At 41.8% G+C, this 15,882-nt stretch overlaps 1 protein-coding gene across 2 annotated transcripts in view; it reads left to right on the forward strand.

The window, feature by feature from the left end:
• The window catches only part of CRMP1 (collapsin response mediator protein 1), a 50,440-nt gene that overhangs the window by 28,586 nt on the left and 5,972 nt on the right, over window positions 1-15,882 (forward strand). For both annotated transcript variants that reach the window (XM_038135584.1, XM_038135585.1), the window contains exons 5-11: window positions 726-787; window positions 2,382-2,462; window positions 5,630-5,698; window positions 7,619-7,739; window positions 8,798-8,954; window positions 13,217-13,358; window positions 15,008-15,178. In XM_038135584.1, coding sequence (XP_037991512.1) covers window positions 726-787; window positions 2,382-2,462; window positions 5,630-5,698; window positions 7,619-7,739; window positions 8,798-8,954; window positions 13,217-13,358; window positions 15,008-15,178 — 803 coding nt within the window. The remainder of the gene's footprint in view (window positions 1-725; window positions 788-2,381; window positions 2,463-5,629; window positions 5,699-7,618; window positions 7,740-8,797; window positions 8,955-13,216; window positions 13,359-15,007; window positions 15,179-15,882) is intronic.

Consider the following 15,882-nt stretch of genomic DNA (forward strand, 5'->3'; position numbering starts at 1 on the left):
CACTAGCATTTCTTAGGGATTTCTGAAATTTGAAACTGTTGTCTTTCTTGGGTTTTTATGGCTACCAGCATAAATCCTTCCTTCTTTGGAAAGCAGAAGAAGAGATGTGGTGAGCTGCCTATGAAACTGGTTTCAGGCTTTGTTTCCACTCCTTCCCAGTGTCTACCATCAGCTAAGCTAAGCACTTTGGAGTGTAAGGTCAAGAAAAAGCAAGTCTGTATGCACATTCAGATACACATTTCCTGCACCTTCTCAGCACTTTGGGGGAACCTAACCAGAAGTTTTAACTACCAAAAAGCACAGTTTAGATCAAGCTGAAATGCTTTCCTGAATAGCTAAGGAAACCTAAAAAGAAAAACATTGATTCACAGAACCTTACACAAGTTTTTTTAAACTTCACAAACTTTACATTCTTGCTTTAGCTCCCATTGCTTGTCTGTGATTTGGCTGCAAGCAAGCCTCTTTGCAGTGATGGCTGAGTTACTCCAGGGATGAACACAGGCTACCCAGAGCATCCAGAAAATTCCCCCAGCGTTGAGGGCATCCAGGCTTCTAGTCCTAGCAACTGTAATGCAGCTGTAAAACCATGCTTGATTTTTTGGCAATCACTAGTGAAAAGCCTAGTCCAGACATACTCTATTACTTACTTTTCCTGAAGTTTTTGTTCAAATACAATTTAAGAATACACTTACATGGCAACACCTTTGAATTTTGTCTTGGAACAGGTGTGAACTCTTTTCAAGTCTACATGGCGTACAAAGATCTCTACCAAATGTCCGACAGCCAGGTATTGCTCTGAATGCTTTTCTTTGCTGTGATCTATCCTCCCTTTTCTCATCTCCCAACACTTGAGGAGTTGCTGAGGTTGAATTCCAGAGAAACATTCTCACTGGCCTGATTGGCTCTGGGAGAAATGTTCGGTGGTGGTTTACTCTCTGGAGGGTCAGTTCTGAGCTGTGCAGAACATCTGCGTGTGTTTCTTCAAGTGTATGACATTCACCTTCAGTAGAGATCTTCTGGTGTCTCCCAACATTGCAGCCACTCAGTTCTGCTCAGGATTTCACTCATTTTATTTTGCAGTAACCTTTTGAGGACTCTAGGTCAGAGAGGGAGAAAAAGATGAAGCACTCGAGGCAGTGGCAGTTCTGAGGTTTCAAGAGCTTCTTGGTTGTGTAAGCAGCTAAATGGAGTTGCTCTTTGGGGGAGGTGGCCTTTTCTCATTATGGCTGGAGATAACAATGAGCTTGTTTGTCCGGTGCTCATTACAGATTCCAGACTCTTCAGCTTTCCCATTCATACATATCAGGCCACTGTAAATGGACAATGGCATCTGTTAGTAATAATAATGTTTGCTTATTCAGTTGATAAAATGTTTCTTTCTTACTTATTCCCAGAGCTACAGCTAGCTCCTGGTCTCCTAAATAGCTCTTGTTACACCTCCAATATATGTGGTTTCGATTTGAATTTTGGACATAATAATTTATAAATATTCTCTGACAGGCAGTGCCTGTTAAATTCAACTCCCTGTTGGAATTGCCAAGAGGAATACATCAAAATGTTTAGTGTGTCGCTGGACTGATGGCTGTTACCTTGTTGAAATGTCCGTGTTGCAAGCTGTATATTGCAGCCCATTCAATGCTGCCTGAAGTGCCCTAGTGCAAAAGTAGACACTGAAGAACCTTTGTCTTCCATATTTAATCTGTGTTTGAAAACTGGGCTCCCAGTTACTGAAGTCTGGTTTAAAAAAGAGACACATAAGCTGAATAGCTTTTGGAAAGGAAACTGTGTTTCACTAAATGTGTGCTCAGAAATTACCAGTAAAAGCAAAAGGATCCACTACTGCCCTTCTTTAGGGATGACTGTTGAATCTTAGGAAGCAATTAAAAAACCAAGGATGCTCTAGAAAAATATTGCAACTTTTAAAATCTGAATTAAGGATGTTGCTGAAAGCTCAAGAATGGCTCTAAGAAGATGGTGCAAAATGCCTGCACTTCAGAAAAGAGATGTTCTAGCCATACTAAAAGTGCCTGTAGTACATGGCAATAATTGTATTTTACATTTGCTAAAACTATAGAGCTACAGGGCTACTAAACTTAGCATGGGGAGGTGGCCCTGCAGTGCAGGGGCTGGGGAAGGCTCTGTGTCCTAGGAAAATCCAGCCCTGCTGTTAACCCTGTCTTGGTGCAGCTGGTGTGTACAGGGGTGGGTAGGTCAACACCAATCAGTGAAGCTCAGGTTCTGGGTAGAAAAGAGATCATTTGCTATTTACCAATATAATTATCAGCATAGAAGGTACAAAACTGAGGTGAAGAGAGAGGTCTGAGTGTTAAGTAATGTGTTTTCCTTATTCAGCAGTGTTTCCTTCTTTATACTACCTGCAGCTTTATGAAGCCTTTACCTTTCTAAAGAGTCTTGGGGCTGTTATCCTGGTCCATGCTGAAAATGGAGACTTGATAGCTCAGGTGAGTGAACCATCATTTCTGCTTCACTTTGTGAGATGATTGATATAAGAGAGGAGAAGTTAAATAGGCCAGTCAGAGAATGGGTAAGAGGAAGGGAACTCCCTGGAAAGAGCCTTAATTGAACCTGATGCCCTGCACACCGTTGGTATAAAGCCTGGGATGAGAGAATGGGTGTCCTTTCGCATTAATTGGCAGAGCATCCTTGAGATAGGACCATGATCCAGGCAGCTCCTTGCCTTGGCAGCAAATGAGGACTAGATAAGGAGTGCAGAAGGAAGCAAGAAGATTTCTTCTGAATCCAGCAGTTACAAATGAAGCAGAATAATGTAAAGCCTTGTTCACAAATTTTGGATAGAAAAAGAGGATCTCAAAGTTTTATACTGAAGTCTTTTTGCTGCAGCTATCAGCATAAGCAATACAGTGAGTTTGGAGCAGGTATTAAAGCTCACAGACCTATTTATTTTTGAGAATATTCTTATAAATCTCTGAAGTTTGAGAATGAGAACTACTGTGATTTTGTAGACATTTCAAAAATGTGTGTTTACGTATAATCCATGCTCTTAGAAGATGCATCTCAGAACCAGGAAGCTGGGCTCAAGTTCAGAATGCTGCATTAGGGTGCCCTGCAGGTCAGGTGCCCTGGGAGCCGGGCAGTCCTTGCAGGTCAGGTGCCCTGGGAGCTGCTGTCCTCCCACTAGACTGTAGCACGGCTCTGATCAGTGCCACAACACATGGAAGCATGGAAAGAGGCAACCCAAGAACAGCAGTTGATAGTAAACCTCCCACTGGTCTTTCAGAGGCCAGGATCCCCCTCTGAAACAGAAGGGGCAGGTTTGGGTGGGTGTTGTTTTGACGCTATATTTGTGACAGATGAAGCTTTGAAGGCTGTTGGAGAGATGTCTCACTCCCCTGATCTCTCGTACGTGCATCGAGCCCCTCTTAGGTCAGTAAGGCTCTGAGTGAGCCTTCTGATTTATCTGCTGAGCTGCTTATCTGCTGGCTTATCTGCTAAGGACTGGGCTGCAGAGCTGGCAAGGAAATTACAGTAGCTAAAGCTGTCTTTGAGATCTGAACAAAGCAACCCACCTTGTCTCATATCTGAGGGAGAATGTCGAGGGAATGTTTCAGTTGTTGGGCAGTGTGTAAGAATTCTTGCCTTGGGTGTATTTTGTTTTTCCCTCTAGGGGAAAAACACATCTCCATCTGCCTGGTTAGAATTTACCCCCTTTGAGATCTGCCTTTCACTTTTAACTTTGACCAAAATAACCACTAGGATCAAAAGTTACTAGTGAGGAGTCAGCAGGCACATACAGTGTGGTAATGTCCTTCCCCCACAGAAACTAGGTGACAACCCTCATTTGAATTCAAGAAGAAAAAGCTGATTTCTCATGAAGTTTAGCATGAATAAAAACTACTAAATACGTGATATATAGTTTTAATACAACATAAAATATACAGTAGAATTAAAATTACTATTAATAAGCATGATTAAGTCAATATTACTGAAGGAATGGCAAAATAAAACAAATCAAATGGCATCTGTGGTGTTTTGATACATTGCCCATTAAAATCAAGGCACACTCATGGAATTGCATATTTGATAGAAATCTATTTCAGTTACATTTTTCTCTGATCAGATTTAATAAATGCCATCAAATATGAACAAACAGGATAGAAAAATTATTAGGAAAGGAGGAAGTAGTACATAAATGTAATTATGTTATACATCAACATATTTGATCACCATTGCCATGTCTCATAAAATCAGTCTTTCTCTATGATTTTATTTAAAAGAATTATTTGGATAATGAAAATAAAGCTGCCTGCACATAGGTTTTTCAGGACTGTCCTGTGTGAAAATACAAATTTGATCTTGTCAAACAAATATTCTAGTTAATTAGCACTATCAAGTCCTCTTACAGAGGGTAATTTATCATATGATCTGATTTTATTACTTTCAAGATGCAAATCTGTCCTACTTTGTGTATCTATTCTATGCCAACGTGCTATTTTTTTACACAGCTGTAACTTCATTTTATTGCTGTGTTTTAATTATCTGAAGTCTTTAACTGGCATTGTTCAGAGCCAGTGCATTAATGATCCAGAACAGCTGTTTTTAATAATACCTATGAAACCTTATGTTTTTCTAACCAAAATGTTCTTACACAGTCAGATTAATGTGTTCCTGTTAATGCCTCTTCAGCCTTGATTGATTGCAGTGAAGGCTAAAGTAAAAATGAATGTTAACTTTTTCAGTTTTACCAGAGTATGTTGGTGTGAGCTTTTCACCCTCAGGGACCTGGGATCAGATATGTATTAGTTGACACATTCAAATATGTTCAGTAACTTCATCCTGGTCTCTAGGGGACATTTCTCTGTGTCACAGAGCCATTACATTGTTGAGCTGGGCTCATTAGAGCCCTGTGGGCAGGGCAGGCCAGGGCCAGACCTCAGATGAAAAGGGGTTGATCACCAGTTTCTGCAAAAAAGGAAATTTATTCCAATAATACTGCTTGGCCATAAATTAAGTGAAGCTGTTTTATTAAAAAAAAAAAAATCACTGCTATGAAGCTGCATAGTGCAGTTTTTCTTTCTGACGAACCCCCATTGGTCCTGAGATGGGGTCTTTGACGAGGACACACTTCCCTTGTAACTGGAGGACACAGTTCCATTTTATAAAAGCATAATCTTAGTGATTCACTATATAGTAAGAAAGCATTACAGAAAACTGAAAATGTCAGCAATACTGAAGGTTTAAGAAAGTGCTTTGTGGATTGCAACCAGAGAGGAACTTGAGCGAGTTAATAGGGAATGGCAGGCTGGAAGTACCCATAATTACCATTTAGTGTATTGGTTGAAGCCCATTCCCTGGGCTGGTGACATGGTGTCAAGTAGGATGTTGTGGAGGTCAGAGGAGGTTTCTCATGGTGCAGCCCAATGGCTTGGAGCACAAATATGCTCAGTCACACAACAGAGGGCACTGCTGGCTGTGCTGGTGTGGCATGGGACCAGTTTAGAGCCAGTGTTTTCAGTGTTCAGTGGGCTTTGCAGCTGCATTTACACTGGCACTGAAAGGGGCAGTCAGACCATGTGGCTGTTCATCTCCCTGAGGATGCTGCCCAGGTCTCATCCTGGAACTGGGTCAGCATTTATCTCTTGCCTTGCAGGAACAAAAGCGTATTCTGGAGATGGGAATCACTGGACCTGAGGGACATGCCCTGAGCAGGCCAGAAGAGGTAAGACCAGACGTCTGCTTCTCCCACTGCCTTTTCCAGTATTACTCAAAGTCTGAAAAGTCCAGGTCCTTTCAACTTGTTTGTTTGCCTGAAAAGCCCTTTGGATGCTGCAGCCAGCTGCATTCCCTTAGTCCAGGGATAAGCGTGTACACTCCTTGGACACTCAGGAGTCTCAATTCCTGCTGCCCTGAGCATAGATGTCCATGTATTTTTTTAAGTGTGACCTTTGTGTTTTGATTTGTGATAACAAAAAAGTGGGCTCATCAGGCTAAAAATCAGCAGTGCAGCTTGAGGGTTAGTCCTCAGAATAACTGCATTTATTAAATGCTTTGGCTGAAAACCTTCTATAAGATGCATGTGCACATCTATGCTGTGCATAGGCATACACCCACATATAGATCTACTTTCATGCTGGCAGATATATTGGTGTCAGAAATGCAGGCTGTAGAGATGCAAATACATGAGAATGGAAAGTTGCTGTGAGGCAGCTTGTTTTAACCAACTCCCTTATAATAAAATCTGTGCTCTGGTGTGGTTCTTCTCAGGCATCTGGAAAGGGTTTGTTTATTGCCAAGGCAAATGTGGAGACATGGGAATGCTCCCTAAAGTACACAGCTCAGACCGTTAATGGGATGTGGAGGGTGGTAGTGGGAAGTGACTGCTTTCCTAGAAGACTAAAGAGATGACATCCCGGGGGGTTTGAGGCTGAACTTGAAGAGATTGTTGTGGTTTGCAGATCTTTATTTAACTTCTCCCCAAGGCAAAAGGAATCAGCTTAATTGGTCACATTCTTCTATTGAACTGTTTATGTACTTTTTCATTTTGCTGTTCAACTTCTACTAAAATTATTCTAAAAGGATTGAGTTGTTTCCTTTTAATGAGAACAAGGGCCTAAGGAAAATCTGCATTTGCAGTTTCCAGAAAGGAATTTTGCTCAGCTCTGGTGCTGCAGTGCAGAGGCCGTGCCTCCTTCCCTGCTCCCTAAAGGTGCATTTGGGGTTTCCAGAGCAAATGTTTTGATACAAGTTCTAGGACAAAATGAAGCAGTCTGATTTAAGGAAAAATATTTTACAAAACTGTAAAGGATTAAGCCATGTGGTTTTGGAAGGTCTAAGAAGCTCAACTTTTCTAGAAGAACACTTGCACAGAAATTTCTGTACCACTGAGTCACTATTTTCAGTTAGAACAGGGTTTTTCATATTAAAATGCCAATACTGTGAGTCCATCTGGGAAGGATCTGGTACAAAACCAATGGCTGGGGGAAGGAGTCTCCAGAGCTGCTGGGAAACACTGCTGCTCCATCTGAAGATGCTTGCTTTGTGTGCCTACGTCCCAGATGGCTCCCTGGGAGGAGATTGCCTTTACACTTGCTGACAGAGGGGACTTACTGGGCACTGCTTCAAAGGCTTCTGTGGATTATGGGCTAAATTCAGTCCATAGTGCTGAAGTTGCTGTTTGAGAATTCTTTACATTCACTGTCACCATTATGTAAAGATTAGGGAAAGCTGCTGGGGGAACTCAGAGGTTGTCTCCAAGCAGAGGCAAAGTTTTCTTGCTTTGTTCTCCTTTCAGCTGCAGGGTAGGAGTCTTAAACAGGAAGGTGGGAGGAGGGTAAGGAGGAGCTGCATCAGCTGCTTGGACATGACCTTTCCTGGGTTGCAGGGAGCCAGGGAGCTGTGTTTGTTCTGGGGCAGCTGTACCCTGCTAGTGAGTACAGCCTGGCTGTGGTTACTGCTAGTGCTGGGTGTTTGGGGTTGAGTTAGTTCCCTGTTTCCCAGCACTGTGTCTCTCTCTATGGAACAAGCAGAGTCAACCCCTGAAGAGTTGTTGCTGAACAGTTAGAAATGTGGTGCAGTCCTCCAGCTGATTTTTTCTTCAGACTGCATTTGCAGTTAACTTTTCCCTCCTTGTTTTGCTCAGCTTGAAGCAGAAGCAGTTTTCCGTGCCATCACAATTGCCAGTCGAATAAACTGCCCAGTGTACATCACCAAGGTGATGAGTAAGAGTGCAGCTGATATCATTGCACTGGCCAGGAAGAGAGGTAAGTGACTTCCTTTGCTCCCCCAAACTTTTTTTTGTTGAATAGAAGCTCAGTGAAAAAACATGTATGTCTTGACCCAAATGACAGGCTATAGGGAGAGTTTATCAAAGAATGGTAGCACCATTGCAGATTAAATATTTGTGGCTGGGAAGGATGAGGGGAAATCCTTTTATATTTTCAAGCTGAGAAGTTCTCCCCACAGACTACTCTCGAAGACCGGATTGTAACTCTTCTCTATCCTGTTTTCCCTTTTACTTTTCTTTTACACTGCTGTATCTCTGTTCATGAGAAGGAGATACTTTATTCCTAATGGCACATTGTCCATGCCAGTATTTCAACTTGTCACCCTCTGAGGTGTGGCTTGGCCAGTGACCCTGCTGTTAGAGATGCTGGGAGCTTGCTCCTGGCCTTGCTGCTGGAAGCTGACCCCCTTTCTGTTGTGTACTGCAGGTCAGCCCTGCTTGCTGGGGCTGTGGTGGGATCCAGGTTACAAAGCACCCAAAAGGGTCTTGTGAGCCTGAAGGCAGCTGCTTCTGAAGCTGCATTTGCAAGTCAGGACTGTTCTGCTGGTTGGGACTACAAAGCTTGTGAGCAATATGGAAAAACCAAAGAGCAAATTATTGTCTTGATGTTTGTGTTCTTGGAGACTTGGAGTGTGGTGCAGGGGACCATATGCTGCTGTCTGCTGGTGCTGTGCCCAACCTGGGAGTAGTAAAAAGGCATCTGCCTGCTGAAGTGATCCACCATCCAGTACACTCCAAATTGGAGCAACGTGGCTGTGATTAAAACAGTACAAATTAAAAGTGGGTCTGAACTGTCTCCTTCTGGATTAGAAAGAAATATTTGTAAATAGGCTGATCAAAAGCATGTAGAGCTCAGAGAGACTCCTGATTAATTTTTTATCATATAGACAAAGCCAGGGCTGTTTAATTGCCTGGGAGCTGTGCTAGCCATGTAGCAATGTGTGAATTATACATGGCTGCATGCAGCAAGCAGTGTCATGTGCTGAAGAGAGAGTGGGTTGTACTTAGTTCCTGTATATCCTTGCTTTTTCCAAGGTCCCCTTGTTTTTGGAGAGCCGATCACTGCCAGCTTGGGGACAGATGGGACACATTATTGGAGCAAAAACTGGGCCAAGGCTGCAGCTTTTGTGACCTCACCACCTCTGAGCCCTGACCCTACCACTCCAGATCACCTAAATTCGCTCTTAGCATGGTAAGACTTCCTTTTTTTTTTAACAAGATGATGGTGAGGCAAGTGCAAAAGCCATATGGCATGAAGCATCTGGGGATCAGCCTGGTTTCCTTTAGACCAGTCTCATACATGAAACAGCAGAGAAAGCACATAGAAAACCAGGGATAGTTATATCCTTATGCTTAGGGTGTCAGTCAAGTGAGCAGTCATGGACACTCCAGTTGCTGGTTGGCTTGACAGAGAGACAATTGCTGGCTATTCAGGAATTAATTATTTTTCTTTCTGCTTTTCAAGTGATTCCTAGCTGTGCAACTAGATTGTCAGGACTTCAAACTGGCCCTCTCCCTAGTTTGCAGTTTTCTTTAGCTGAATTGTTGATATACAATGGGATGGCATCCTCACTGTCCAGCATAAGCAAAAGCCTGGTGGATACATCCCCATCTTTGAGAACAGACTCAATTTTAAGCCCCAGTCATATTTGCAAGCACAGCTCCAGAAAGCAGGCCTGTTCTTGAATGCAGAGATATCTAGAATCAAGAAAAATTTATTGGGGTAATTTTTGTCAAATCTGGTGCAGGGCTCTCAGCTGTGAGTTCTGAAAATTAGCCTGTCCCTGACTTGTGTTAGTAGCAGAGTTTGGTGGGTTTATCTCCTGCATATTGAAAAATTCTGACTTGGTAGTTTGCCTTCATCTGGGAGGGACCTAAATCATACAAGTTTCCTCGTGTTCAGTTCTTGCAGGCATCTTATTTTAGCTTGCCTTGGGTCTTTATGGGCTCTGGGGTCCTCCAGCTGGAAGAAGGCAAAGATTAAGTGCTACATGTTGAGCAGGTATGTCAGGAGAAACAGGCCAGAGTGGATTACGAAGGAGACTGTGAGGGATTTGGGTGGAGACAGCTGGAGACTGAAGGCCATCTCTTGACAGGATAGGGATGTGAGCTGACTGCCTTCAGGCTGGCAGGGAGAGTTTAATCACTAGGTAGGTGAAAGGAATATGGACAGCAGAGGAAGAAGTGTCTTACATAGAAAATAAGATAGCAGCAATGCCTTGCCAGAAACCCAGACTGCAAACCCATCTCTGAAAGTATTTCCTGCCTATAGCCAACTGTGGGTCTTCAGCTTAAGCAAAAGACCATCTGCTCTGAAATGATATAGAAATTCACAGCTGAAGCCCCACCAGGACAGATTGCTAGGGCTGGAGTGAGGAACTCATCTTACCATTAATACCCTTATTTACCTTCATGTGGTGGCACCCAGCTGAGCTGGCCTCCCCTTTCTGGGGTTTCAATGCCCTAGACAGGGCAGTGAAATTTGAACCTTGAAAGTGACCATCTTCAGAGCAGCTGCCTGGGAGCTGGGTGGGCACACACATGTGACAGGAAGATGCCATCAGTCAGTGCCACGTCTCCCCTTGCACACAATGGGTCAGGCTGGGCAGCCCAGAGCCCATCCAGGCTTTAACTCAACTGCTCTAAAGATGCTGCAATTGAGCTCTGAGTAATGTGTGGCTCTGGTAAGAATTCACAGCAGTTCTCTTCTGACAGTCTGATGGCAAAAATGTTTTTTCCATAACTGAGCTTTTTGTTCCAAATAAAGACTCAGAAAAAAATTACTTTCTTTGTCTGATTCATCACTATCAGCACTGTAAAAGGGTGGAGCTCACTGTGTGAGGATAAGGTTCTCAGCCAGCACATGTAAATGTGTATGAAAATGTTTGACTCCTTACTCTGTTAGAGTGGCTATATATGCTTTATAGAAGAGAGTCCCAAAATAATAGTATGTGGGTCAAAGCAGATTAGCAAGAACATTTTTAGAATTGGAATCCAAATAATGACTTTTTAAAACTAACATCAGAAAGACAAACCGAGGACTTACAGAAGTTTTCATTATTCTCCAAGCATGCAAAAATGGCTTTTTTTTCCCTAGTGGCTTAAAGTCCAAGATCTTAAATGACAGCAGCTTAGCCTGCTTTCAGTTTTAATACTTCAAATCCATACTGTGAAACTAAAAAGAACTGTATATTGTATCAGTCTGCTCTGCGTTCATGGGAAATTTTATGCAAGGATGATGGTAAAGACAGTATTTCACGTTTCTATTGCACTGTTAATTTGGATACCAATATTTTACATTCATTAAAAATCCCTACAACATCCTTCCTTTGCAAGCATGCAGCATACTGCATGTGCTCTTCTCCACAGACAGCTGAATGATTTGATTTGTTGATTTTCCACTGAAAAGCTGAATGTGTAAAATCCCATCATGTCTCACGGGATTTGCAGATTGAATTTGCCTCATGAGATTAGGTCCTTGTGTCATCTGTGGGCCATGAACTTGAGTTAGCTTTGATCTTGCATGGTGTGCTGCTGCATTACTGCAGCTGTGATGTGCCACCTCTTGTGAACCAGAGATGTGAGGTCTTGGTGCTACGCAGATGATGCAACTTACCATGAAACCTTGTTTAAGGGGAAGAATAAGATGACAAGGTATTGGTCTGGTGTTTATTTCATTATGATCCCTTCCTGGATCCCTTCCTGTCTCTCAGTTTTTTAGTTGATGTAATGCTTATCCCCCATTTGACAGTAGAAAGTGTCCAGACAGGAGGAGTGCTCGTGAGTTAACCAGGGATGGGAAGATCTCAAGTGACACACTTCAGTTTTGGAAGTCTTCTGTTGATTTGACTGGGGAGTGGAGTTCATATCAATAATGTCATTAAATGTCAGAGGAGAGGCAATATGGAGTTAAGAAAGCAAGCCCTTGTTATCTTTCAGGTGTAGGAATTTGTAGTCTGGTGTTAGAAACACACGTAACCTCAGGGTAGTGGGCAATGATACAGACCTGGCTGTAACAGTCAGGTTTTCATGGTTATATCAGTGTGCGGAAAGGAAAGATGCCACGGGAAGCTTTGCTGATTAGAAGAGCATCAAAAAGGAAGAAATGCCATTGCAACCTTCTGACTTCATTGTTGTGTTAAAATAAATGAACATTTAACTGATGAAATTGGCTAAATCCTATGAAGTAACACCAGGCAGTTATTAACAATCGGGAGCAGCTAAAGCACAGCAGCCTTTTCTCTACTGAATTCATGGGTTTGGCTTCTGCTAAAAACTGAATGGATGGCTTGTGAGTGTGGTGAAGAACCAGAAAGGAGGCCAAGGACTCTTCTCTGTCAGCCTAGAAAATTGCATTAGAATTACTCATGTGTGACACTTTTTTCTCCTGTACTTGACTATTTGTTAGCTTGTTGGATCTAGATTTGTAGACCAGAAAAATTCAGTTGTTTCAGAGCTGGAATTTACATTGTCAGTTAAAGAAAAAGATGACAGGCTCTTGGGGACTTATGGAGTGATGGAAGGGAAATCATAGTGAGTTCTAATGTACTTGCCTCCTGTAAGTTTAATCAAGAGCTAAAAATATCACGTTTCCTGTGGATGTTGGAGAACCTTCATTTTGAGTTTCTATTTTGGCAAGATTCTGCATATTGATTATGTTCTTCCTCCCTATTTCCAAGAGCAGCTGTGATCCAGTTCTGCTCTCTGCCAAAAAAAAAAAAATTCTCTAGGCTGAAAAACCCAACCTCTTAAATAAAAGCATTATAAATGGTAGCTCTTTTTCCATTTTTCTCTATGTCTTTTTCTGTGTAAGACTCTTAAGTTAGATAAATCCAGACCATGTGTTTGACTTGCACTATGCCTTTTGTTGTTTAATTAGAAAACTACCTGATAAAAATATTTTTATTTTTATAAAAATAATAAAAATAAAATAATAATAAAAATAAAATATTTTTATTTTCTTGGTTCTGTTTTGGAAGGTCAGCTGAGAAGTATTCATGTAAGTTTTGCAAGAAAAATATGTGTGTAGGAGAGAAATGCAGGGGAACACCTTTGAAACTCATGACTTTGCACTGTGAAATTTGCCATTATTTTTAATGTGGCTGTGAATTAATTTATCTTGAGAGTGGCAGACATTTCATACAAGCTTCTGATCATTTCCTTAATCCTGGAGTAATCCTTTGTCCTGGTTAGTGGGCTTTTGCCTGATCTCTGTCGATAAGCAGCCTGGAGCCAGAGGGGGCTGTAATTCTGGAGTCCAGGGTGCTCCTGGGGGAAAGTGGAGATGTCCAGTGCCATTGTTACTCTCAGTGATCTGTAGCCAGCACAGAAGAGCTGCTGGCATGATTTACAGCCTGTGCCTCTGGTGTCTTGAAAGGCCCATTCACAGCCTGTCTGAGACCAAGGTCACCTTGGTGATGCCTGGTCTAAACCTTCTGTGTGTTAACTCCACAGTGGGGACCTGCAGGTGACGGGAAGTGGACATTGCCCCTATAGCACTGCCCAGAAAGCCATTGGAAAGGACAACTTCACTATGATTCCTGAAGGGGTCAATGGAATTGAGGAAAGGATGACTGTTGTCTGGGACAAGGCTGTAGTAAGTAATTACTTACTTTTATAGACTAAAAAGAAATTGAGTGTTGGCTGAATAATGAAAGCCAAGAGACTCTTGGCCATTGCTTAAGTGACTTTCTGCTATATTTCTGAGAATTCCCTGAGAGAATGCTACTGTGAGGTGAATTGCTTATTTCAAAAGCCTCTACCAGTTTTTTAAACTCAGGGCTGTGTTTCACTTCTGACACTGCAATAGTATTGGGTTTCATTAGACCTGAGGCTTCCCAGACTCCATTGCTCTGTTTTCCCTTAGTGTCAGAGTGGATGCTTCTGAGAGATGTGGTATCTGGAGCAATTTAATGGTTTTGAAGTGGATCTCATATAAACGTGATGAATGGCTTGTTTGAATTTGGGAAGTGTCTCATCGTTTTTGAAAAATTACAAAAGGATGGCAGCTGAGCCTGAGGCTAAATGATGAAATGCTTTGAAGGAGAGCGTTGCACGTAATTCATACTGGCATTACTTTGCAGTGGAGTGCCGGTATAAGTCAGGCATTTTTTGATGGTTCCGTGGGTTCTAATGTGTAATGATATTCTCCCTCTACTGTCTGTCTCCACGTGCACACCCTGCACACTCACACACGCTCACTGCATTGCGCTCGAATGCACGTTGCAGACTGGGAAGGGGAAGTGGCAGTATTTACAGTGCTGTGATGAGCACTTCTCCCAGACTCTATTTCATAACCATTTTATTCAGGGATAGCTGAGATCCCAAGCACAGAAGCAGCTTCAGATACCTGCCATGTAGGAGCAAAGTAGGGAATCAAGCAAAGCACAGACAGCTGCTGATATTTTCTTTTGTTACTTCCTCAATGGGAAGGAATTGCAGGAAGGGCTGCAACATGGGATTTACAGGTGGTAACATTCAGTCCTGCACCCCTGAGTAGCTTATACTTTACAAACCATATATTTTCCAGGCAGGAAATAAGTGTTTGTCTAATATTAAAAGGCTTGGTACTGTTGCTCTTCCTTAGAACATTGTTCTTGCTCATTGCCAGGGAAGACCCCTTAAATACTCTACTGAAAAATCAAAATGTTGTTCTGTACAGTTGCAATTGCCATCACTGATTGTATGCCAAGTTCTATTGGTGATGACATTTCTTCAGGCAAGGACTTTATAATTGGTTGTATTACTTAGATGTATAGATCTGATAATAATGGTAATAGAACGGACTTAATTTGCAAGAAGTGTTCCCAAAAGTGTTGGAATCTTGATCTTTTGTTATATTTCATAATACTCATATGAGTTTGATTTAAAACTGCTTGAATATTTAAATAGAAATTACTAGGACTAACAACAAAACTCTTAGACCTCAGTGTGTAGAGAAAGGGATCCCAGGTAGCTGAGAACCTTGGTGGTATCATGTGCACTAAGGTTCCACTGGCTGTCCTTTGCAATGCCTGGAGTAACCCACTCATTTATTTGAAACTTCCAGTTAAAGAGCTGTACAGAGAAAGAGAGTGTATCACACAGGACTTTAAAGAGAAATCCTGTGTGATACACTCTCTGTTTCATGCAACATCACCATATCTATAAAGGGGTGCCTTCCAATATCTCCCCGACCTTTCAGTACACTGAACAGTAAATCCTTATTTCATAAGCATGTTTTGCTCAAATCACATTGTTTTTTAGGCCACAGGCAAGATGGATGAGAGCCAGTTTGTAGCTGTCACCAGCACCAATGCTGCCAAAATCTTTAATCTGTATCCAAGGAAAGGCCGGATTGCTGTAGGATCCGATGCTGATGTTGTTATTTGGGACCCTGATAAGGTGAAGACTATAACAGCCAAAAGCCATAAATCGGTAAGGAGAAAATGAAAACCAGCAAGAAAAAATATGTTACTTTTGTTTTTCAACTGTTGACCTAAATCATGGGAACACCAATAGCTCAGGATACAGAGGAGGTGGGTAACTGCCTAGTCCTGTTCTGAAATGGGTAAATGTTACATGAGACTGTTGAAGTCCTATGCTGGAAGCATTGTGATCAGGAAGGATTTATTTTCTCTCTGCATGTACCTTGCACTATTTGTTTTTTGCCTGCTTGTAGCAGACCTATAAACAGGTGTGAATCAGCAGCTCTGCAGGTTAATAAGGCCGTGAGGATAAATTTAAAACCAGCTTATTTTCTTTTCTTGCCTAAAATGCACCTGAAATTATAAATTGCGTGATTGAAGTAACAGTATTCTAAAATATGACAGATGATTAAATGTTTTGATAATACTAAATAAAAGCTCTAATCAGCTTCATGGATGGAATTTTCTGTTTAATTCCAGAGCTTTGCTACATGTTTCTTTGCCCACAGTGCAGAGTACTAGTGACTTGACAGTTGCTTTCATTTTGACTCTGATAGGTTTTGTGTTGTCTATCCCAAAGCTGTTATCTTACTGTTTAGAGCTTTGGCCCTTTGTATTGGGGAGTTCTTCCAAAAGTTTTACTGAATATCCAGTATTGCATTTTTATATTAAAAGATCAAAACATTTATAAACCTTTAAAAAGTAAATTTGGGT

The sequence above is a fragment of the Motacilla alba genome, chromosome 4, assembly GCF_015832195.1.
Source record: "Motacilla alba alba isolate MOTALB_02 chromosome 4, Motacilla_alba_V1.0_pri, whole genome shotgun sequence".
In the NCBI taxonomy this organism is placed as follows: domain Eukaryota; kingdom Metazoa; phylum Chordata; class Aves; order Passeriformes; family Motacillidae; genus Motacilla; species Motacilla alba.